The sequence below is a fragment of the Leucopleurus acutus genome, assembly GCF_964270905.1.
Source record: "Leucopleurus acutus genome assembly, chromosome: 2".
Taxonomy (NCBI): domain Eukaryota; kingdom Metazoa; phylum Chordata; class Mammalia; order Artiodactyla; family Delphinidae; genus Leucopleurus; species Leucopleurus acutus.
The window spans coordinates 70,752,918-70,777,877 of NC_139143.1; the positions used below are offsets into that span (position 1 = coordinate 70,752,918).

General features: G+C 43.0%; 1 protein-coding gene across 2 annotated transcripts in view; it reads right to left on the minus strand.

Moving 5' to 3' along the window:
• Positions 1-11,062, minus strand: part of UCK2 (uridine-cytidine kinase 2) — a gene marked incomplete at both ends in the record, with an annotated part of 71,378 nt that extends 60,316 nt beyond the window's left edge. For both annotated transcript variants that reach the window (XM_082865718.1, XM_082865719.1), the window contains one exon: positions 10,964-11,062. In XM_082865718.1, the coding sequence (XP_082721844.1) occupies positions 10,964-11,062 (99 nt within the window). The remainder of the gene's footprint in view (positions 1-10,963) is intronic.
• Between the last annotated feature and the right edge of the window lie 13,898 nt (positions 11,063-24,960).

Here is a 24,960-nt window from a genome sequence, read left to right on the forward strand (position 1 = left end):
GGACACACTCTGTTGCCTACAAGCCACACTGAACTCAAAAGAACCTAAAAAGCTACCATGTTTTCCCACCCTATGGCTCTGCTCAGCACTTCTGCAACTCCAATCCATGCTACAAAAGGCCTATATTCAGAGGAATGCAAGCTGCCCAAAGCAGAGATAGTTTTTCTCAAAAGATGATGCATCTACCTTCCTCTAAGATAGAGAAGATAATCGTTTTGGTTTAAAAGATCTACTCTTCTAGCATTTCTTGAGTTAAAGTAAAAATCTAGTTCATATCAACAAGCATTTCATTAAACAAAATTAGGTGGCATCCCTAATATGAATTTGACAGCGAGATATTAACGTTCATTATATATTTTTTAAATGCGCATTAAACAGGCACCAAAGCCATCTAGAATGTACACTGACGCCGAGCTCTGTGGTTGGCAATGTGCCCACAATCCTACCCTGGTAAAGTGATGTCCAAGAGGAAGTACAAATGTGACCAGCAAAGGGACAGTGATCTCCCAGCAACAGCCAAAGCAACTGGGTTTAAGAGCTGAAAACTAGTATTAGAAGGGATAACTGAGCAAGGAAATAACGCACTCTTCATCCATTGATTCAACAAATATTTGAGTGTCTACTGGGTGCAATTCTAAGTAAGGTGACCAAGGAGGTGAGAGAGTTAACTATTCCGATGTCTGAAGGAAGTGCTGTCCCCACAGAATGAACAGCCAATGCAAAGGCCCATTTGTAGGACCCTGTGGAACTTTGTAAGGACTTTGGCTTTTATTGAGAGTAAAATGGGAAGCTACTGCAAGGTTGTGAGCAGAAGCAGGGAAACTGCTAACCAACCTTCCTTCATTTTTTTTTTTTTTTTTTTTTTTTTGCGGTACACGGGCCTCTCACTGCTGTGGTCTCTCCTGTTGCGGAGCACAGGCTCCGGACACGCAGGCTCAGCGGCCATGGCTCACGGGCCCAGCTGCTCCGCGGCATGTGGGATCTTCCTGGACCGGGGCACGAACCCGTGTCCCCAGCATCGGCAGGCGGACTCTCAACCACTGCACCACTAGGGAAGCCCAACCTTCCTTCATTTTAACAGAATCACTCTGGCTGCTACGATGAGAACAGAGTATAGATGGAAGACAAGAGTAGATCAGGGAGATGAGTCAGGATTCTACTGCAGTGACCCAGCTGAGAGATGCTGGTGGCTTGGATCAGAGTGGAAGCAGTGGAGATGAAAAGTGGTCAGATTGTGGACATGTAGGTAAGGAGGTAGGGTCAACAAGATTCCTTAATGGATTGGATACAAGTGAACATAAGAGGAGTCAAGAATGGCTCCAAAGTCTTAGGACTGAGCAACTAGAAGGCTGAAAATGTCATCAACTAAGATGGGGAAGGCTGCAGGTTGAGCACATTTGAGGGAAGCGCAGGACTTAAATATTGGACATATTGAGATTCCTGTTATACATCTAAGTGAAGATGTCAGGGAGTTACAGATGAGTCCTTAATGTTTGGTTATTTAACAAACACTTACTGAGAACTCACATAGACTGTTGTTAGCCCATGTGTGAGCCTTACTCAGGCAACAGTGAGGTAAACATAGTCCCTGATGCTGAGAGCTCCGTCTAGAGAGGAAGACAAACTAAAGAAGCAAGGACCTCCCTGGGTGGGGGAGAATTCTACAACGGAGGTCTGGTAGGACACTTTAGCAGCACAGCAGAGGGACACTCAAATCATGCCAGCCTAGGAGGACTGCCTAGGAGACAGAGACACCAACAGAAAGATGAGCAGGGGCTATCCGGGTAAGGAAAAGGAAGGAGGATGCAGGGAGGAAGGAACTCTAGGGAAAAGAAGCAACATCTATCTGTGAGAGGAAGCACAGAGGGCCCCAGGACCTACGAGAAATCCAGTTCAGGTGGATGTTGGCAAGGGCCAAGAGATGACAGTGCCTCAGAACCCCACCAAAAGATTACAAATGCCAACCGCGTCATAGAGGTTCGGAGTTGAAGATTTGAAAAGTACTTGATCTGTGTGACCAGTAGTGAGAAAACAATTATAGGATACTCAAGGCAAGCTGTGGAATTGTGAAACGCTAAGAGCTGAAAGGACCCTCTTCTATAGACGAATATACCTAATAAGTAACTGGCAAAGTTGGACCGGAATGCAAGTTTCCTAAATTAGTGGCCATACACTGATTTGAGATACTAGTGCCGTTACTAAAAAGTGAATGACCCAACGCGTGGGTAACAAATGCTTTTACAATTCTGGAGGTTTCCAGTTTTCTGCTTTCAATAAAATTAAAGGGAGGTGGGTGGCAAGCTGGCTGATTCATAAATACACATCAGGTTCTGACATAAATAGAAAGATGAAAACTGGGTGACCTTGATATAAAAAAAGTTCTTCCATTCCCATCTACTTACGTCAACAAGGTTTCTCAAAGTTTACATCTAAACAAGCAAAACATCTTATTCTAGCATTAAGTAGTAATCATCCCCCAATACATGAAGTAATTGGGTGGGGGAGCTCCACCTGTCTCATCAAGTTGCTTTCCAACATAATTCTACCTTTTGTGTCTAATTACTTACCAAAATGTATATCTACTTGATCTGATTAATTTATGCTAATAACCATACTGATGCAATCCAAAGGAAATTAACACTGAAGAGACTTATGAGAACAGGAAATAAAGATCATTCCAATGTACATACATATTTCTGTTGCAGAAGGATGACAGAGTGATCGATAACAAATTTTCAAGCATAAAAATAAATTAACATTTTGTGGAGGAAGTGGAATTGAAATAAGATTTCAAGGAGAAAAAAATGAAAAATTAACATTTCTGATTCAATGAAGAGCTTATTCATGTATTTCTTAAATGGATGGTAATAGGTCAAATTATTACAGTATTTAGAGCACATTTAAGAGAAGGAAACAATTATTTTAAAACGTCAACATTTACAATATATCAGAAATTACATATTTTGCTACTCTTTACTCATGTGATAAAAGAAACTGATGTCAAAACCATGTGACAGGGATAAAGAATTCTCCAAAATTCTCTTAGCAGAAATGGATGCAAACATGTTTAAAGACCATAGTCCAAAAATCACAGGTCAGCACCCTTAGCATCCCATTCTACTACAAGCTCTGTGTAGAGCCTGAGAGAGACTACCAACCTGCACAGAGACAGAGCTCACCCTCCACCATGCGGGAGGAGGCAATCCTACAGACAACTGCAGAACTCTGGACTGCCTACAGGACAGGCAAACAAACAGAGGATGTTTGCTGAGATATGACAAAACAGCTCTTCAGCTGAGGGGAAGGGAGGTATGGATATCAGACCAGACAGCATACTTCCAGCCTCATTAAAGCAATAAAGAAGCACAACTCAACTTCAACAACACACACACAAAATTCTTATGCTTCTACCATGTATGTACCAGGCAAAATTCTTACCTTACCAAAGCTCTACAGTAATGTGCCACAAGTCATACAAAAAGCAAGTGGTAGAATCTTCTGTCACTATTATTGTGAAAATGAATGCTCCACCAAAATGAAATGTGGGATCACACGGGATGGTGGTGGTGGGATGAACTGGGAGACTGGGATTGACATATATACACTAATATGTATAAAATGGATAACTAATAAGAACCTGCTGTATAAAAAAAAAAGAAAGAAAACATTAAATGGAGCATCTTGGTTTGCAAAAACAGCTGATGGACAACAAGGACGATGAAAATTTTCTAGCTGCATAATTGGGGGATGGGACTCTCATGATTTTATAAATACTGCAAAGGATGAGTTTCCTGTACTTGGATCATTTTGGGGAATAACTTTTTAAAATACAGTCATGAAATCAAGATTCATGATACTTAACTTAGAACCAAACTTTCAGCCTTATATTATCACTAAGAGTAATATCACCAAGATCATCCAAGATTCATGAATCACCACATTTGAAATAAGATTTTTAAAAATAAAACATTCAGTAAGAACCAAAAGTCTTTATACTGCTAAAGAAACCACAATTTTTAAGTGTTTATCTCATTTTTCTTATCTTTTCATTATCCCTATTTTTGTTTTTAATTACATTGATTATACTTACATAATTTGCATATTCAGATACATGACATATTACAATAACAAGATGATCAAATGCTTTAATGATAAATTGGTTTAATGATAAAAAGTTTAATGGACAAGAAAGCACATAAACACACACACACAGAATATACATTCAAACGTTTTTATTGATTTAAAAAATTGAGACACACGTCTAAAAGACCTTAGAGATCTTAAGCAATTCCAACAGCACCATCTCAGATCCCACTAGCAAAAAAGGCCAGGTCTTCAGCCATGAAATTCCCAAACACAACCTGTCTCCATCACAGGACCTCATGAGAGCAAGACTCAACAAAGAAATAATATCAATGAAAAGACAACCTACAGGACTTCCCTGGTGGTGCAGTGGATAAGAATCCCCCTGCCAATGCAGGGGACACAGGTTCGAGCCCTGGTCCAGGAAGATCCCACATGCCGTGGAGCAACTAAGCCCATGCGTCACAACTGCTGAGCCTGCACCCTAAAGCCCGCGAGCCACAACTACTGAAGCCCGCATGCCACAACTACTGAAGCTCGCGTGCCTAGAGCCCGTGCTCCGCAACAAGAGAAGCCACCACAATGGGAAGCCTGCTCACCGCAACCAAGAGTAGCCCCTGCTCACCACACCTAGAGAAAGCCCGCGCGCAGCAATGAAGACCCAACACAGCCAAAAACAAATAAAATGAAATGTTAAAATAAATAAATAAATATATATATATAAAGCAACATAACTCAAAAGATAATTTTAAAAAAAAGAAAAAACAACCTACAGAATGGGAGAAAATATTTGCAAATGATGCAACTGACAAGGGATTAATTTCTAAAATTATATAAACAGCTCATACAGCTCAATATAAAAAAAAATCAAAAAATGGGCAGAAAACCTAAATAGACATTTCTCCAAAGAAGACATACAGATAGCCAACAGGCACATGAAAAGATGCTCAATATCACTAATTATTAGAGAAATGTACATCAAAACTACAATGAGGTATCACACCTCACATGGCCATCACCTCAGAATGGCCATCATCAAAAAGTCTACAAACAACAAATGCTGGAGAAAAGGGAACCCTCTAACACTGTTGGTGGGAATGTTTAAAAAAAATAAGAAAGAAATAATATCAGGCAGAAGACCTAAGCAAATGCTACAGGTACAGTGAGCTGGAGTTAGGTGACCACAGACAGTGTGCATCAGAAACACACTTCAAAGACTTTCCAACAAGAAATGAGGCAGCAGCTGAGGAAAGGCAGCAGCAGCAAGACCTGCTGCTTGGGCTTCATTCTGGCAGGCATGTGCTAGGCACTGGCACAATGAACAAGAGGGGAATTTCAGGCAGAGCAAACAGCAAGTGTGAAGAGCCCTGGGCAGGGGCGAAGCATGATGGGCCAAGCTGGGGATGTGGCTGGAATCGAGAGCAAAGGGGAGAGTGGCAGGAGGTCAGCAGGGCCAGATCCCGTCAGACCTCCCAGGCAGCAGCTTGAGGCGGTACAAAGCAGACAATGCCAGCTCTGAGAAAAACAGCAAAAGAACCAAAGCAGTCCCATGGTTCTGGGAGCACCTGATGGAGGGAGGGTGCGGAATGAGTGATCTGGCCGGATGGGGATGGCTGCCGAGGTTCCAGGAACCCAGCAATGGGAGCCGGAGCCGGAGGTCCAGGGAGCATTCCAGAGCGCTCCAAAAGCAGATGCTGACTCACGGTCAGGCCGAGCTGAGGTGACAGCCCCCACCTCTGAGGGGACTGCAATGTCCTCTCTTGGTCTGTATTATTCATACACTGTCCGACTGACCTCCCTCAAAATACGTCCGAGGGCTGGTCCCTGCTTGTGGAGAAAGTTCAAAACAGGCATAGATTTAGTAAAGGAAAAACCTGGATTCCAATCCAAGTTCTATCACTTACTAGCTACATGACCTCAGGCAAGTCAAAAATTCTCCTAACACCTTCCAGTGTTATCCATCAGTGGGGAAGACACCTGCCCCACTCCAAAAGGAAGAGATAAGGAAATGCTTTAATGATAAATTGGCTTGATGAGCTGTTTAAGCAGCTTGTAACTATAAAATACTGACAGACTTTCTCTCATATTTCCTTATGACCTGACTTCCTCATAATACAGTATTCTTCACAATGACATTCAACAAATGTTCATTTAGTACATACTAATTAAATGCTAGGCTCTGAATAAGCAATACCAATGTACAGTATTAGGGTTCAGCGGGGTTTTTTACTGTCTAGTCACTGCAACACGAATAGCACAGTTAAACATGGTTTCAACTGTGGCTTCAAAGCCTAATTCAAATAGTCTTATGAATTAAAAGAATAAAAGGATAATTACAAATGATGGTCTGCCTAACTCAGTTCAACAAACACTGTATCAAACACTGTAATGGGCATTAAAGCAGAAATAAATGAGACACTCTTATAGAACTTTTACTATAGCGGGGGAAGCAGTCAACAAATAACCCCAGCACTAGGCAAAATGTGGTGAAACTATGGAAGCATTAGAGACAAAAAATAATTCTGATTAAGAAAATGGATAACAAAGTTCCCTGGGGGAAGTATTAACAAAACTGAAACCTTGAAAGGATTAGAGGCCATTCCAGAGAGAAGACCAGGAGCAAAAGTATAAATGAAAGAAGTTCCACAGATGTGTGTGTGTGCATTTGGGTGTGGGGAAGTGGGACAAGAGTGGAAAAATAGTCTGGTGGGACTTCCCTGGTGGTACAGTGGTTAGAAATCTGCCTGCCAATGCAGGGGACACAGAATTTGAGCCCTGGTCCGGGAAGATCCCACATGCCGAAGAGCAACTAAACCCATGCGTCACAACTACTGAGCCTGTGCTCTATCAGCCCGCAAGCCACAACTACTGAAGCCTGCGCGCCTACAGCCTGTGCTCCACAACAAGAGAAGCCACCGCGATGAGAAGCCGACACACTGCAACAAAGAGTAGCCCCCGCTCACTGCAACTAGAGAAAGCCTGCACGCACAGCAAGGAACCCAACACAGCCATAGATAAATAAATAAATTTATTTTAAAAAAATTTTTTTAATAAATAAATAAATAGTCTGGGACCACATTTGGGGGCCAGGGGGATGTGCACTGTGCTGAAATATCTGACCTATAGCCTGGGCAGTGAAGAGGCATCCAAGGTTTCCAAAAAGGAGAGTGGCACAGTCAGAGCTACACTAAGGAAGACCGCTCTGATGGCAGTGCAGACTGAGAAGCTATTTTAATTGACGAAGAAGTCACAGCGCAGTAAACAGCAAAAATAAAGAGAAGAGGGAATGGCACCTAAAGTCATGGATATATATTCAGGTAAAGAAGTTTAAACTGTTTTTTTTCCCCATCCAGTGTTACTTCTTGCTCTCTTAGACTTGTCCTTTAGGAGGAAATACGAGAATGTGATTTTTTTTTTTTTTTTTTTGCGGTACGCGGGCCTCTCACTGCCGTGGCCCCTCCCGTTGCGGAGCACAGGCTCCGGACGCGCAGGCTCAGCGGCCATGGCTCACGGGCCCAGCCATTCCGCGGCATGTAGGACCTTCCCGGACCGGGGCACGAGCCCATGCCCCTGCATCGGCAGGCGGGCTCTCAACCACTGCGCCACCAGGGAAGCCCGAGAATGTGATTTTTAACATAGATCAGAATTACTTTCTCAACCCACCACAGATTTTTTTTTTTTTTTTTTTTTTTGCGGTACGCGGGCCTCTCACTGTTGTGGCCTCTCCCGTTGCGGAGCACAGGCTCCGGACGCGCAGGCTCAGCGGCCGTGGCTCACGGGCCCAGCCGCTCTGCGGCATGTGGGATCCTCCCGGACCGGGGCACGGACCCGTGTCCCCTGCATCTGCAGGCGGACTCTCAACCACTGCGCCACCAGGGAAGCCCCCACCACAATTTTAAGGTGAGTTTTTAAGAATGATTTGCCATGTCAGCCTAGCAAAGCTTACTCTAGAGTCCTAATTAATCTTCATGTATAAAACAAACTTTAATGTGATGTATGGGACTTCCCTGGCGGTCCAGTGGTTAAGACCCTACGCTTCCAATGCAGGGGGTGCGCGTTCGATCCCTGGTGGGGGAACTAAGATCCCACGTGCTGTGTGGCATGGCCAAAACAAACAAACAAAAATGTAATATATGGAGCACAATCGCTATTTTTGCCTTCTACAACCAAACTAATTTAGGCTAAGATAAAATACTTGTTAACTCAGGGCAGCAACAACATTGAGACAAATTAGAGCTCTCAAGAGAAGCTGAACAGGGAGTTGTTTTCTCTTATAAAGGAGGGGAGAAAGCAATCAAGATCTATATTGCCAGGCCACTGAGTACAAAGCAATCTGCATTTCCATTTCCTTTTGGGTCAAGTACCTCTGAAACCATTCTGTAGCCATTTCCAAGTAGCCCCTTTCCAGGTTGAAAGTGTAAACTTGTGTTCTCCGGGCATGCCTTAGTCAATTCTTCTTAAACAAGGCCAATAGCTGGGACAAATATATGATCTGAATTCATTATTTTTCTCATCCGTAAGTGATGAGATGAAGTGTTGGACTCCAGGGCCTCCGAGATTCCTTCTAGCTCTAAAACTGTCCTTTTTTGTTGATGTCCTTGGGCCCTTTGCCTTCTCCCAAATTCCTTTAACAGGCACAGAGCAAATATGCAGGGGGTAGAGTATCGACTTTGCTTCCAGGCCCTCCTGTACCACAATGTTCAGACTTGAGGCTTCCAAAGGAGGTCCAGTTTGTTAATGCTGACCATCCTTTAAAAAAAAAAAACAAAAAAAACACAACTTCAAATTCCTTGGAGAAAAGGCACTAAGGACTGGACTAAAGAATCAAGACATAATTGCAGCAAACTGACTGCAGTAAAGAATTTTTGAAGTCCAATGCTCCTTTGGACTTTTTTTAATAACAAAAAAATTATAAAATCTTACAATGACAAAGTATTTGTTAATGCCCAAAAGATACAACATGCTTTAAAAACTGCATGACAATAGACGCTTTCTTAGGAGTATCTTCCTCCTTGATGAGAAATAGGGACAGCAGAGTTAAGAGTTCCCTTAATGGCTCATTCCTAGCTCCTACTTGACACGTTACAGAAATAACACATTTATACTGATTATCCACTGAGAAAAGGTGATGATTGAGGAACGCACAATAATAAGAAGCGAGTTAGTTCACCTTTTAGGATCTTAGTTTCCGCCTCTGTAGTGACTAAATTATTTAGATGATTACCAAGGTCATTTTGTTTCTAAATGCTACACTCATCTGCCAGTTTCGGTCTCCTCCCCCCTAGGAGGGCTGGATCTCAGGTTAATATTTGGGTCCAACTATGTGCCAGGCATCGTGCTAGGAGCGCTGGGAATATGGCCATCAACAACAAAAAAGGTCCCACATAACACGAATATACTATGGAAAGGGCGGGGGGTGGTGCGGAGGGGGACTGAGAAAATTCTAATATAACAGGTACATTTCCTAAAAGAGCTGGCATCCTGGTTTGGCTTTGACTTACTAGTAATAGTACCAATAAAAAACATGTAAAATTTTTAAAAATTAAAAAAGGCATTCAACCAGGGGCAAATTCAACATAAACTTCTGCGAAATAAAGCAGGCAGATCCCAAGCCCTGGGGGCTACAGTCGAGATTAACTAATCAATAAATAAGTTCCATAGCGCCAGCTGCCGTGCCTGGGCCCCGGGCGCCAAAGTAGTCCAGACCTGGAGGGAAAAATGTAAAACCAAAATGGAGGAGGGGCTACGGCAGAGTCTGCTCCGGAGCAAAAACCTCGTGGCTCGCTTCTCATGGCGCCAACCAGCCTTCCTGCTCCGCTTTCCCTGACCCTAGGAGGCATCATCCCACCTCGCCAAACCCAGCGCGCAGCACCTATTTCTCGCAGGCTCCCCTTGAGGAGCCCGGGCACCAAATGAACTTGTTAAACAGTAGGGTAACAGTAGGGTAAACAAGTAGCCACATCTTAAAGGCAGGGGAGCACAGAAAACTATCTGAGAGGACTCTACCCTTCTCCACCTGCAGAAAAAGCCGCGGGCAAAGCTAGGAAAGCATATCCCTAGTCTCTCCTTGCCTTGCTGAAAAAACAAAGAAAGCAGGCTCCTAGAGGAGTCAGACAGCCAGAGAACGACCTCCTTCCGCGGATGCAAGACGCGTACGGCCCCAGACATCTAAGAGCATGGGGCCAGCACAACTTTCTCATTGAAGCCGACCGCGTTTCCTCTTAAAACCCCCCAAAAAGAGAAGCCCCGACTATGATCATTTCACTGATGTCACCTCGCCTATTTGGCTCTCGGGATTTTACCCGAAAACCTCTGCAGTGCCCGGCACCGGCGTCCAGACCAAGTGGGGCTCCCCTTCCCCGGGACGCCGCGTCACGTTCTCGCAGCCCTCCCGGTCGGGCTACCCGGCTCGCTCCGACCCGGCACCGGGGTTGCGTCGCCGGGCGAGCACATCAACGCCAGGCCGAGGGAAGACGGGTGTACCGGGGATTCGTAGAGGACCCCGCTTAAAGCCCTCTCCCCCACGACGGACTTGCAAAACAATAAGCATCCGCTTTCTCTGCCCCTCCCCCATAGGACCCCGGCCACGAATTACCGCCGCCGGAGAGCGTGCCAGCCCTGTGATCGGTGGCCGGAGTACCCCTGGAACCTCAGATGGCCCGAGTCCCCGGCCACCCATCCGCTGCCGCGGCGCCCGGAGTCTGCGCGGGGAAGACTCTGCACTGGAGCGCGGCCAGCAGCGGAGGCGCGCGGGCCACGCGGTGGCTGCAGGAACTGACATGGCCCGCGGCCGCCGGCCACATGCGGCGCCGCCGGGCCCCGGCCGGGGTGGGGAGAGGTGGGGAGGAGAAGAGAAAGCGGCCCCGGGGCCCCGCCGTACCTTGCCGCTGGCCGTGCCCCCGCTAACGCCGATCAGGAAGGGCTCGCCGCCGTTGGGCTGCTGGTGGTTCTGCAGGGTCTGCTCGCTGTCCCCAGCCATGGCTCGCGCCGCCCCTCCTCCCGCTGCCTGTGCGAACGGACGCACGCTCCCCGCCCGCGCCGGGCTCCCTCCGCTTCCCGCAGCCTCCGCTGGGCGCTGCCCAGGTCGAGGCTGACGCGGCTCCCTGCGCACCGCTCGGATCCCGGTGCTGGAGCTGGCTTTCCCGAAGGAGCCGAGAGCCTTCCTCTGCCCGCTGTGGCCGCCCCGGTTTACATCCCAGGCAGAGGTCAGCGTGATGCTGCTGCTCCAATCCGGGAGGACAGCGCACTGCTATTCGCCGAGGCAGCGGCGGCGAGGCGTCTGCCCCAGCCTCCGCCCCTCCCGGGCCCCGCCGCCGCCGCCGCCTGGGGTCTCTGGGAAAGGTATGAGCCCGACCCTTCTCCCAACCCGCCTGGTTAACCCTTTCCGCGACGACGACCTGCGGCGGGACCAAGGGAAAAGAAAGGAGCCTTCTGCGTTTTAATTGGGTATGCTCCCACCTATTTCAAAAGGGATAAAAAGCTAAAAGGACAGATCAAATAATGGAGGAGATGCCTCAGGTTTGAGAAGCAAAATTAGAACAAGCTTGGAAGGTTAAGATGAAACAAAGAGTTAATGTCATTTACCCATTATCCAGACTAAAAACTTGTGTTGCGAAAATGAGATTTCTTTTTCCCATCCCGTTTGCCAAAATAATATGTCAGCCTCTGGCTTTAAATATTTCCTCTCTTGGAAACCCCCAAACACCATCCTCCTTAAACGGCGACTCTCTGGAGTCCTTCCTAGAGAAAGGTAATTTGAGGAGCTCATCTGAGGGAAGCCCTCCCTCCTAACATCAACGCCCTTTCTAACCGTAGTTTGAAATCCCAAACACTGAGGTTCCTGTGGAGTTAGGGCTGTGGAAACGATAAATGATGCTTAATGTCACGTTGACTTATTAATACCTTTAAGTGAACTGGTTTCTCAGAGATGGGGAATTAGGCACTTGGTTACAAAGGCAGTAGCTGCTGATGACTCAGAACAGCGCCACCTCTGGAGCCAGATTTCTGCATTGACTTGCAGTTCCCTGAGCAAGTTAATCTCCCTTGCTCAATGTTCTCATCTGTTAAATGGGAATAATAATGGCAGTTATATGCTAAGATTATTATATTAAATGAACTATTGTATTTAAAGTACTTAACGTGGTACCCTGCACAGGTACAAGACCCTATATAAACGATCTATGAGGAAAAGCCCCTAAAGGGCTGAAACTGGAAAGGGAAGCTTCGTTTGGGCACAGGGGAGAGAGGGAGGACTAGACTAGTCACAGCCGCTGCCCCTGTGAACCTGGGACTGGTATAAATGAGCTGATGGGGGTCCTACAGTCTAAAGGAGAAGTTAAGTCTATAGCATTCTCTTTCAAAACTTAGTGTTACCTAAAATTCAGAATTATTTTGAAAAAAAATTACTAAAGAAAATTGAGTATTAGAAAAAACAAATGTTCGCTTCACTTTTTATATATTTCAGGTAACCATCCAAAACCAAACTCCACAGAAGCTCAGACAGGAAACTAAGCTGGGGAACGCAGCTACCTGGTACCCAGAGGCAGGCATTTGGGGGAGGTTAGCTAGAAGGGTGCCTTATCAAATGCCTGTGGGGTGGGTGAGTTTTAGCTGATTCATGTGTCTGCTTCTCCTCCTCCAAGTTTTTCTCCACTAAAAAGATAAGATCTTCAAGGACTTTTGCAGAGCTCTTCACAGCCCAAGACAAGGCCTATTGGAATTTGGAAGTTGATGGACTCATAGCTAAGGGGATATTAGGTAGCTGAGAGGAAGAAGAGGATAAAACACTGCCATGTCCTCCATGAACTTTCCCCAAATCTCTGCCTTTTTTTTATCATTCCTATAACTTTCTTCTACAATATTTTATCATAAGAATTTTCAGACATACAGTTGAAAGATTTTACAGTAAACACTGATATAGCCACCACCTAGATTCTGCTGTTAACATTGTACTATACTTGTTTCATCACACTAGTTGTCTACCTATCCTCTATCACATTTTTATTATTTTTATTATAGCTTGTTTCCCTTTGTTACTCCAAACTGGTTTATACATTTCTTGCTTTGTCTGTCTAGTTTTTTTTTAATCTTTTCTTTTTTAATTTATTTAATTAATTTATTTATTTTTGGCTGTGTCGGGTCTTTGTTGCTGAGCGGGGCCCACTCTTCGCTTCGGTGCGCGGGCTTCTCACTGTGGTGTCTTCTCTTGCTGCAGAGCACGGGCTCTAGGCACGAGGGCTTCATTAGTTGTGGTTCGCGGGCTCTAGAGCGCGGGCTCTGTAGTTGTGGTGCACGGGCTTAGTTGCTCTGCGGCATGTGGGATCTTCCCCAACCAGGGCTTGAACCCATGTCCCCTGCATTGGCAGGTGGATTCTTAACCACTGTGCCACCAGGGAAGCCCCTGTTTGTCTGTTTTTAACTACTATATCCCTAGCACCTAAAACAATTTCTGAGACACAGTAGGACCTTCATAAATATTTGTTGAATGAATGGACACCATATCTCATTTCTACATTCCCAAGGCCCACAGAGCAAAATAATTGGAAATAGGAAGCGCTCAATACATGTTTGTTGAATGAATGGATGGATGAATGAATGAACAAATATGAAAGAGGTAAGAAAATACCAACAAGTAAACTTCACTTCCACCACTTTGGAAGGAAATGTGGTTTTCCCTAGATTGCATTTATGTGGTTACTATTATTTCTAAATATTTTGTTTTCCTGGCATTCCAAGTAACTGTCTACCTCTAATCCTAGTACGTGCATCTATTAACTAGTTAAACTAACTCATTAACTGTGCTAACTCATTACACTTATCTGCACCCTGTTTAATAATAATAATATTTGACATGAGTTAATATACATAAAAGTGCTCTGGGGACTTTCCTGGTGGCACAGTGGTTAAGAATCTGCCTGCCAATGCAGGGGACACAGGTTCCATCCCTGGTCCGGGAAGATCCCACATGCCGCGGAGCAGCTAAGCCTGTGCGCCACAGCTACAGAGCCTGAGCTCTAGAGCCTGCAAGCCACAACTACTGAGCCCGCGTGCCACAACCACTTTAAGCCCGCGTGCCTAGAGCCCGTGCTCTGCAACAAGAGAAGCCACTGCACGCCACAACGAAGAGTAGCCCCTGCTCACCACTAGAGAAAGCCCGCGCGCAACAACGAAGACCCAACACAGCCAAAAATAAATACATAAATAACTTTAAAAAAAAGTGCTCTGAAAAAAAACAAAAGCTATCTCTATAAAGGCCTAATCCAGCTGCACTCTGCACTCCCTGTTTTCACTTTGCTGTTTTTTCTCTATTCTGTCTCTAGGGCAGGCTCACCTACACATAAGGAAGTTCCCCTTGTCCATTTAAATTATTAAGAGTATTCTCAGCACTGGTGACCTGAGCAAGGACTTTTGCATCTTTGCTCTCTAAAAAGCAAGGCAGGCTGTCTGTGCTATTCCCTGTGCTGTGTCATCCTCTCTTGGGAGCCTGGTCACCAAATCCCACAGCTAGGGATGTTCAAATCATGTTTGAGCCTCCTCTAGCAATTACACTGCAGATTCTGGATTAAGTGATTTCCAGATGCCCTCTTTCCCCTCCCACTAAGAAAAAAAAATTAAACATTTTCAATAAAATCCAGAGCTAGAACAGATTCAAGGGAACACATTTTCTCAGTATCTGTGAGAATGTTTTTAATACAAATTCAGATTTCAGTCTGATCAAGCTCTGGCCTAGTTAACATTTGGGAATGAAGTCAGCATGAGTGTGCAACTATAGCTGTAGCCAAAGAAGGAGAAAAGACCTTGCTGTTGACAGTCCTCTATCTGCCTGCCTTCTCTCCTTAAAGCAGCTATAGTTCTGAACTAGACAAGCAACCTTACATTTTGCATCCAGCTGACAAATGCTACCTCTAGGTGCTTCATGCACCATAGCTAACTCTCTTAATTGCTTATCACATTTCCCAACCAGAAAAAAATGTTCTCACACTTCAGTATGTCTTCTGCAGCATGTTAGTTCCCTGTTTTGCCTTTCCAACTACCTCCTGCCTTTTATCAATCAGCAATTGCTTTGACAGGTCATAAGTACTGTTCTGAAAAGATGACCAGATGATATGAAAGCTACTTCAGCATCTGGCTCTGTGATCTTAATCAATCCTGTTCTCAGATACTGTTAAGCAGCAGGATATAGCACAGTCCCAGAAAGAGCAGCTTCAGCAGCCTCTGAAGGCAAATCCATGGGCCCCACCCCAGAGGTAATAAAACTGAAAGTCTGTGGGAGGGGCCAAGCAATTTGTCTTTCATAAACCCTCCACTTGACTCTAGTGCCCACCAAAGTTTGAGAACTACTGATTTAGTGGAACAAAGACAGTGTGAGCTCTAGTCAGAAAAGCAAGCTTTACATCCTTGCTTTGTTACTAAGTTTGTAACCTTTGGCAAGTTACTTACTTTCTATAATCCTTGGTTTCTTCAGCTGTTAAATGGTACCTGGCTCATAGGATGGTTGTGAAAATAATGAATCTATATCGGTATGCATATAGTGGTTGGTAAATATCATTTCTCTTTCCCTCCTATTTCTGTCACAGGTCCCTGATTATTGCAAGAGTCATACCATGTAGAGATTAGGAATTCCAAAGGTAAGGACTCCTAATCCCCAAGGACACTTTAAACTAAAAATGAAATATAATGTCCAGAATAGGTAACTATAGGTAGAGCTTGCCTACAGCTAGAGAAGTTGGGGGATAAATAGGGAGTGGCGACTAATGGGTCCAGGATATCTTTCTTAGGGTAATGGAAATGTTATAAAATTAATTGTCATGATGGTTGCACAACTTTTGCCTAAGAACCATCATTGAATCATTAAGTTGGTGAATTGTATGGTATGTAAATTATATCTCAAAGCAGTTTCAGAAATTAAGTCTCAACCTGCAGTCTAGGAGGGGTAAGAGATTTTTCAGAATTGGGAACAGAAATGGCAAAGGCACAGAAAAAAGACTTGAGAACTAAAAAGACGATGGTCAGAGGACTTTGTAACCTATAAAACAGTACCCAAATGCAAGTTGTTAATTTTGTTAAATTCAGTATATTGATTTTTGCACATATGCTCGTCCCCTTCCTCAGAAAAATAATAGTCATACAAGGGCCCTTAAATTTTAGCTGGCCCAACTTCAGAAATCCCACACTACCACAGAAGTCTTCCCAGACTTTGAAAACATTAACATATAGATTTTAGTTCTATAGGGATTTTCTGATTTTCTCTCCCTACCTTATAACAGGATTTTCTAGTGTGATTCTATGAAAATAAGACTTTAAATAAAATAAGGAGTTCAGTTGTCTTGCCCAGCCAGCTCCCAGCATCACTATTTTGTTCGCTCTCCTTGTTCTAAGCCATTTAGCTTCATTTTGTTCCCAGGTCTTATCCCAGACCTGCATCTGACCCTTTGCTTCTTTTCCTATCACCAGATTACCACCCTGCCCATCCCACTTTTCTACAATGACTTCCTTCACCTTCCTCAATTAGCTACAAGGTCACTTTCTCTGTAATTAATCTACTTCTATTTCTACCCCTCCCCCCTCCCCCCTGGGGTTGATGCTCTGTCCATTACACCATAATGGATGCATCCTGGTTGGTGATGTACAGTGCTGGGGACTAGCGTGACACAAGGGAGACCCCTAGGGTGCAAAATGTAAGGAGGCTCTGACTCTTGGATGGAGGAAGTGCTAGCGTAGGGTGGAACTTAAAAAGAAGTCTTCTTTACCTGTTTGCTCTAGACGCCTTCCTTGCCTCACCCCAGTCCCAGCCCTGGTAATTGTCAGCAGGAGAAGCAGAGGACAGTACAGCTAATGGCATCAACCTCAGAGCAGTAGCTACATTTAGTCTGGTGGCTTGGCTTGTATTTAGACTGGTGGCCAAGGATGGCAGGTTTGACTCTCCTCAGGGTGATGGACTGAGGTGCTAATTGGTGTTGGAGGCTAAATGAGATTGCAGATTTAGCAGGTTAGTTTTTGCTCAGAGTTCAAATGGTATGTTGCTGAAAAGTTACTTTGGTATCTCGAAGCAACCTCTCCCCAGATCATTAGGAGAGAAAATTAGTTCAAATCTGCTTCATAATGAAATTACAGCTGCTTCTGGTGGCAAAGAGGCCTAAGGCTTTGAGTGATGGAACCTAGTGTTTCAGAAATATTTTTAGTCACAGACTGAGAAAGCTAAAAAAAGGAGGCGATTCCCCAGGAACACACACACATACACACACAAGTAGAATTTTGAGTATAATTTACTCAGGCCTGACATAGCCTCAGTTTTTATCCTGGTGGCCAGGGGAGGTGGTGGGGGTGAGGACAGCTTCTGAGGAGAGCACCTATTGCCAGCACAATGGAAGTGTTAATCTCTTTTTAAGGAATATGGGCCATCTCTGAGAGCACAGAGGGCCCCAGGGGCATGGTGGTTGCCAAGGCAATATCCTCAAAGGCACCCATCCAGATGTCCCCACCCATAGTTTAGGATCCTAGGTTTTTATCACCAAGGCCCTGACATTTTCCTACCTGTCCTGCCTTGGCTGACCAGTGTAAACAGCTACTGAGCTCTGAGCCTCTAACAACTAGGTCTTCAGCCTGCTGCTCAAATGTGCCTGCACTTCTACTGCAAAAGATCAGTGTAAGGCCAACTGGCCCGAGGCAGGGGAACACAATCAGATTCACAGGTTGCATCAGACCGAAACTCTCCGGACCACCCAGTTCCAGAAACTGCCCTGGAGACATTCCGGACCACCCAGTTCCAGGAACTGACCTGGGGACTTCGAACCCAGCCCAGCCTTCCCGCCTTTCGAGGGGCGGGACTAACGGTCCCCCAGGATACCCGAAAAGGCCACCAAATAAGGAATACCCTGCGCCCTCCCAGATTCACTACACCCCTTTTCCTTCTTCCCCTATAAAATCTTGCCCAACCCTCGCCCGGGCGCGACTTCTCTGGCCCCTTTCTCTCGGACCAGTGAACCTCGCCCGGGAGCGCTCCCTAATAAAGCTCACTTGAAGCTTTCCTCTGTTTCGCGGTGCCGTTTGTTAAGATCCGACCTTACAATCAGGACCTCTTTGTAAGCTACCAGAGGTTCTCTGACTCTCACACTTAACCATTAACTGCTTGCTAACAATAGCATGTCACAACACAAATCAAATCTCAATAAGGAAACAGTATAAAAAGGAACGAAATGGAAATTCTAGATTTGAAAAGTATAATAACTCAAATGAAAAATTCACTAGATGGTCCCAGCAGCAGATTTGAGATGACAGTTGGCAGCAACCAGCCAACTCCGGTCTCTGTAGGCACTGGTCCCCCATATTTTCTGAAAGGCCTGAAACATTGCTCCTGCCACGGCTTTCTCCGCCACCAGGACATTTTCACGGGCCACCACCAGTGAAACCTTTGGCAACTGAGGCACCATCTTGTGCCACGTCCCATTCCCCAACCAGGACAGCATCTTCTTCCTCTGCTGGGCAGTAAGTGAGCCATTCCAAATCTCTGTCTTACCACCTATTTTCTTGGACCACTCTTGGTACCAGTGGTGCTAATCTGGGTCCTCTAAGAAGCAGATGCCAAGATGGGATTAAACACATGAAGATTAGGGGTAATGACTGTGAGAGGAAAGAGGGGGCTGGAAAAACTTGGGAGAGACCCCAGACTGCAATACAGACCTGGCTCTGAGTGAAGGAGAGGGAGAAGGAAGATTGGGCAGAAGCACGCTAGACTACTGTGCAGACTAAGAAAGATTCAGCCAAGCTGTTGGGAGTCCTCAAGTCAAAGTTAACAATAAGAAGAGCCTCATTTCTCCTAGGAATGGACCTGCCTTCGTATTCCAGTGACATGGAGTATTCCAACTGGCTGGCAGTAGCCTATGGGAAGCACAGTTGGGGAGCAAATGCAGCACGGTTGCTCAGGCTCTTGGTCAGTTCTGTTCCTTGTGGGTGTTCTTTGAGGCATTTCTCCTGGCCACCACATATGGAGTGTGAAGTGTTGAAATCTCTAACTAAAATTGTTGAATTATCTATTTTTCCTTTCAGTTATATCCCTTTTTGCTACATGTATGTTGGGGCTCTTTTGTTAAGTACATGTAAATTTATGAGTGGTCATATATAGAGAGATATATATAAAGGATATACATATCCTTTTCCATTATGAAATGTCCCTATTTATCTCTAGGAATATTCTATGCCCTAAAGCCTGTTTTGTCTGGCATTAATAAGCTACTGCAGCTCTCTTATGATCACTGTTTGCATGGTATATCATTTTCCATCTTTTAGTTTTAACTTCTTTGTGTCTGTGAATCTAAAGTGTGTGTCTTGTGCACAGTATATAGTTGGATCTTGCTTCTTTATATAGCCTGACAATCTGTAGTAGATCTAACAGTATAATATAATAAGTCTGCTAGTAACATCTTCTCTCAGTTTTTGCTTGTCCGGTAATATCTTTATTTCAGTTTCTTTTTCAAAGAATGGTTTTACTGGATATAGAATTCTTGGTTAAGAGGATGGTATTTTTTCCCCAGCCCTTTTTTTTTTTAACATCTTTATTGGAGTATAATTGCTTTTCAATGGTGTGTTAGTTTCTGCTTTATAACAAAGTGAATCAGTTATACATATACTTATGTCCCCATATCTCTTCCCTCTTGTGTGTCCCTCCCACCCTCCCTATCCCACCCCTCCAGGTGGTCACAAAGCACCGAGCTGATCTCCCTGTGCTATGCGGCTGCTTCCCACTAGCTATCTATTTTACGTTTGATAGTGTACATATGTCCATGCCACTCTCTCACTTCGTCCCAGTTTACCCTTCCTCCTCCCCGTATCCTCAAGTCCGTTCTCTACGTCTTCCCCAGCCCTTTTAATAAGTCATTCCACTGTCTTTCTGGCCTTCAGTATTTCTAGTGAGAAGTTAGAAGTTAGTTAGTTAATTGTTTTCCCCCTATGTATGATGAGTCATTTTCTCTCACTGCTTTCAAGATTTTTCTCTGTGTCCCTGGCTTTCAGAAATTTGCCTCATATGTCTAGGTGTGGTTTTCTTTTAGTTTATCCTATTCAAATTTCATTGAGCTTTTGGACGTGTAAGTTAAGGTTTTTCATTAAATTTGGGACGTTTTCAGCCATTATTTCTTGGAATATTTTTTCTACTCCTTTCTCTCTCCCCATTTTGGGACTCCCATTACATTTAAGTTGGAATGCTTGACTCCAAGGTTTCTAAGACCCTGTTTATTTTTCTTCAATCCTCTTTTTTCTCTGTTCTTTGGAGTGGATAATTTCTATTAGTCTATCCTCAGATTCACTGATTATTTCTTCTGTCATCTCAAATCTGCTGCTGGGACCATCTAGTGAATTTTTCATTTGAGTTATTATACTTTTCAAATCTAGAATTTCCATTTCGTTCCTTTTTATACTGTTTCCTTATTGAGATTTGATTTGTGTTGATTCATTGTTAGCATTTCTAAAATTATTTGAACATATTTATAATAGCTGCTTTGGAGTGTTTCCCTGCTAAAGCTAAAACCTGGGCCCACTCATAGTTTCTTCTAACTGCTTTCTTCTCTGTATATGCGTAGAACTTTTCTGGGGTTTTTTTGCGTATCTAGTAGTTTTTGATAAAAAAAAATGGACATTTTAGATAATATATTGTAGCTACTCTGAGTTTCATTTTATATTTTTGAGAGTTGTTGGAGTTTTGGTTTTTTTGTTTAATAACATGCCTAGATTTAAACTGCAGAATCTATCTCCCTGATGTGCAGCCACTGATGCCTCTGCTGTTTTATTTTTGTTTGTTAATTTGTTATGTTTGCTTAAACTGGCTCCCTAGTGATTTCCTCTGTGACTGCATAGCTTACTGGTCAGTCAATGCTTTGGGCAGAGGTTGTACTCAAACATCTTGAGCCAATTAGGCTCCTACCCTCTGCTGACTGATATGTGTGTGGACTGGGGAATGCATTCAAAGTTTCAGCCTGTGCTCAAGTGTCCCTCATCTTTTACGTTTTGCTGGTCTCTCCAAGGTCTCTTGGATCTTCTCTAACCATGTGTAGTGTCTCAGTCAGCCAAGGATGTATGAGGAGCTTATCTCAGCTATTCTATGTGTGTCTCATTTCCAGAATTACCCTGTTAAATTTCTGGCTGCTTCACCGCTTGCTCTGAACCTGAACGTCATCTTGAAGCTGGCAGAGCTGCTTGAAGCATTTCCCTTGTGCCCAACTAAGTCCACTGCTTATTGCTGGCAAGGCTGTGGGACTGTGGCCACTACACTGAATGGCGCCTGACTCCTCTTGCAGAAGTGAGATTCTCTTGCAAAACTGAAAACTATCGAGTGAAATAAAACACAGCAAGATAAATTTCCAGCCTCTGATACTTTCATTAGTGAGTTATACCAAACATTCAAAGGAGAGTTAATACCAAGATTTCACAGGCTCTACTAGAGAGAAGAAAAACGATGGAACATGAAGCAACTCATTTTATGAGACCAGCAGAACTTTAACACCAAAACCTGACAACACGTTACAAGAATGGAAAATTAAAGGTTAGTCTCTCTTATAAGCGTAATATGTAAAAATCCTGAACGTAAACCACAATTTTAAATCCATCAATACATAAAAAGGACAATCCATCACAAACAAGTTTTGTTTAGTTAAAAAAATGTATTAGTTTAATATTGGAAAAATCTATACCTTCAATATTCTATATCTGGCTCAAAAATGACATGCAACAAACAGGGTAACTTTATTTTTTTTAAATAATTTTTGTTGGAGTATAGTTAATTTACAACATTGTGTTAGTTTCTTCTGTACAGCCAAGTGAATAGGTTATACATACACCTACGTCTACTCTTTTTTAGATTCTTTTCCCATATAAGTCATTACAGAGTATTGAGTAGAGTTCCCTGTGCTGTACAGTAGGTTCTTATTAGTTGTTTATTTTATATATAGTAGTTTGTATATGTCAGTCCCAATCTCCCTTTATCCCTCCCACCCCCTTTCTCCCTTGATAACCATAAGTTAGTTTTCTACATCTGTGACTCTATTTCTGTTTTGTAAATAAGTTCACTTGTACCATTTTTTTAGATTCTACATGTAAGCCATATCATATGATATTTGTCTTTCTCTGTCTGACTTGCTTCATTCAGTAAGGGTATCTTTATATATGGATAAATCCTGTGATAAATAAGAAGGGGTAGGGTCCTTCATTACCTATCACTATGAAATGAACTCTTTCTTGAACACCCTACAGCAGTGTTTCCCAAAATATGTGCCTTGGAACAGTAGTTCTGGGAGGAACAAAGGTATTGGGAACAAATAAGTTTGGAAAAACCTGTGTAATACCCTCTGTTCCCACTTGTGCAGTAGCATATTAAACACCCTGAGAAATACTGCAGTGAAGAAACTTATTTATGTTTGTTTAAACCAGTGTTTTACCAAAGTTACCAAAGCACAGAATCCTTTTTTTTCCTGTATGCCTATTACTAAGGGGCAGAGCTAGTATTTTGTGGAGCTCACCCTAAGAAATGCTTGTCTATAGTAACCAAGGGTCCATACAGCAAATTATCTCCTACCAGGAACTAAACAGTATTTTGCTAGCTTGGAAGAGGTCCTAAGAGACCTATTTACATTGAGAAAGATATTTATTGACTTCAACTTTCTATTAGCTCAATATCTCATGTTCAATATTCAGTTATTAATAATTTATTATAATTGTTTTCTCACTTAAGTTATAGATGTTTAGTGTATAAAAATCAAGCAACGCAGAAAAGTTTTATATAGAATGTTAAAGTTCTCCTTAATCTCCTCCTTTAGAGATTATCATTATTAGCAGTTTAGTGTTATTATTCAGTATTTAAAATTCATATTTTTTGCAAAGTTTTTTACAATAATTGCTCACTAGCAGAGGATTTGGTCAATTTTTGCTATCTAATGAAAATGCACACATTAATACCATTAAAACCTCTAAGCTTTCAAATAAATATGAAAATATCAGAGTTTAAAAAATATATGCAAAAGATGAACATTAAAAGTTAAATACATACCATTGTAAAGCAATTATACTCCAATAAAGATGTTAAAAAAAAAAAAAAGAAAAAAAAAGTTAAATACAAAAGGGAAGATAAAAGAAGGAAAAAACCCTAGGAAAAGAAAGACGATGACTGTGACATCTGATTAACTTGAAGCAAGAAACGGAACACACCAAAGATGGGAAACAAAGGGATAATTTATTTATTTCTGGATACACAAAACACTTACCTTTTGAATGCTCTGACAGTTTCATAAAAAACAGTTTTCACTATGGCTATTACAAATCAAGGCATACTTACACAGGAAAATATTCACAGGCATGAAATTACTGTTTACGCCAACAAGAGAAAATGGATAAAAGACATCAGTAGTTGACAGTTATGATTGATGGGGAGGAGGTGTCTCTCATTCACAATAATCCAGGATTTGGAATGAAATGAAGGTCAACAGAGGAGGGACTCCAAGTAAGTGTCATCCTGTTGACACCTGAAGCACCACTGTCACCAAGGGAAACAACTAGGCATTCATTGTCCCCTTTCCATTGGTGGCGTTTCTAGGGATCAAGTGGGAATTGAAATGACAAGAAAAAGGGTTTTGTAAACAAGGCCATAGTAATTATCATACTGGATCAGTCTTATGGGTCATTTAATTCATGACAACATCTGACAGTGGTGTCCAGGGCTATTTTGTGGAGCGTCTCATTTTCCTCTATGCTGACTTCAAACGTTTCAGGTCCAGTTCCAACAATTATTTTCTTTTAACGGCTCAGGCTGAAATGTCAGAGTGTTTATATACTATTCTTCCAACTCTCAGATCAGTTTCATTTCCTCCTGTGGTTCTTTCTCCAGCTTTAATGTATCCTTCCTCCAGTGTGGACACAGAACTGCATACTGTATTCTGAATGTGAACTCTTCTGTTTCCTCTACAATGCCATTCCTAATGACCCCACATTTTTGCTGCTCTTTGAGGCTGAAGAACCAGTCTGGACCAGCATGTTCAATGAACAAGATGATTGTCTCTGACCACCCCCCTTTCCTTGGTTTAGATGATAGTCAATCCTTCTTTAGGTTTGGTGGAATCAGCAAGTCAGGAGTCCTTGCCCACGGTCTGGTATTATCAATAATGAGCTATGTGACCTTGTAAGTTATTTAATTTATTCATGTACTAAATGAAAGGATTGACTTTTAGGTGACTTAAGTTCCCTCCCAGCTCTGAATTTATGTAATTATGCTATTGTAGCTTATCTACCATTTTTCTCTACATTCTTACACCTCAGAGGAACTTTTAGCACTATATTTCTATCTTGGCATTTCATTTACTGCAGTTGGTTAGTGTCAACTACAGATGTAAATATTTTACCTTAAAATCTCAAATCTTAACGTAACATACACTTCTCCATCAGTGTGTAAGTAACCATCTCCTTTGTGCTTTTTAAAACCCCAACCCTTTATTTCCTAGCTGTAAATTACAACCCTAATGGCCATCGTCAAAAAAATCTACAAACAATAAATGCTGGAGAGGGTGGGAGAAAAGAAAACCCTGCTACACTGTTGGTGGGAATGTAAATTGGTACAGCCACTATGGAGAACAGAATGGAGGTTCCTTGAAAAACTAAAAATAGAGCTACCATATGATCCAGCAATCCCACTCCTGGGCATATATCTGGAGAAAACCATAATTCAAAAAGATACATACACCCCAATGTTCATTGCAGCACTATTTACAATAGCCAGAACATGGAAGCAATCTAAATGTCCATCAACAGAGGAATGGATAAAGAAGATGTGGTACATACATACAATGGAATATTACTCAGGCATAAAAAAGAATGAAATAATGCCTTTTGCAGCGACATGGA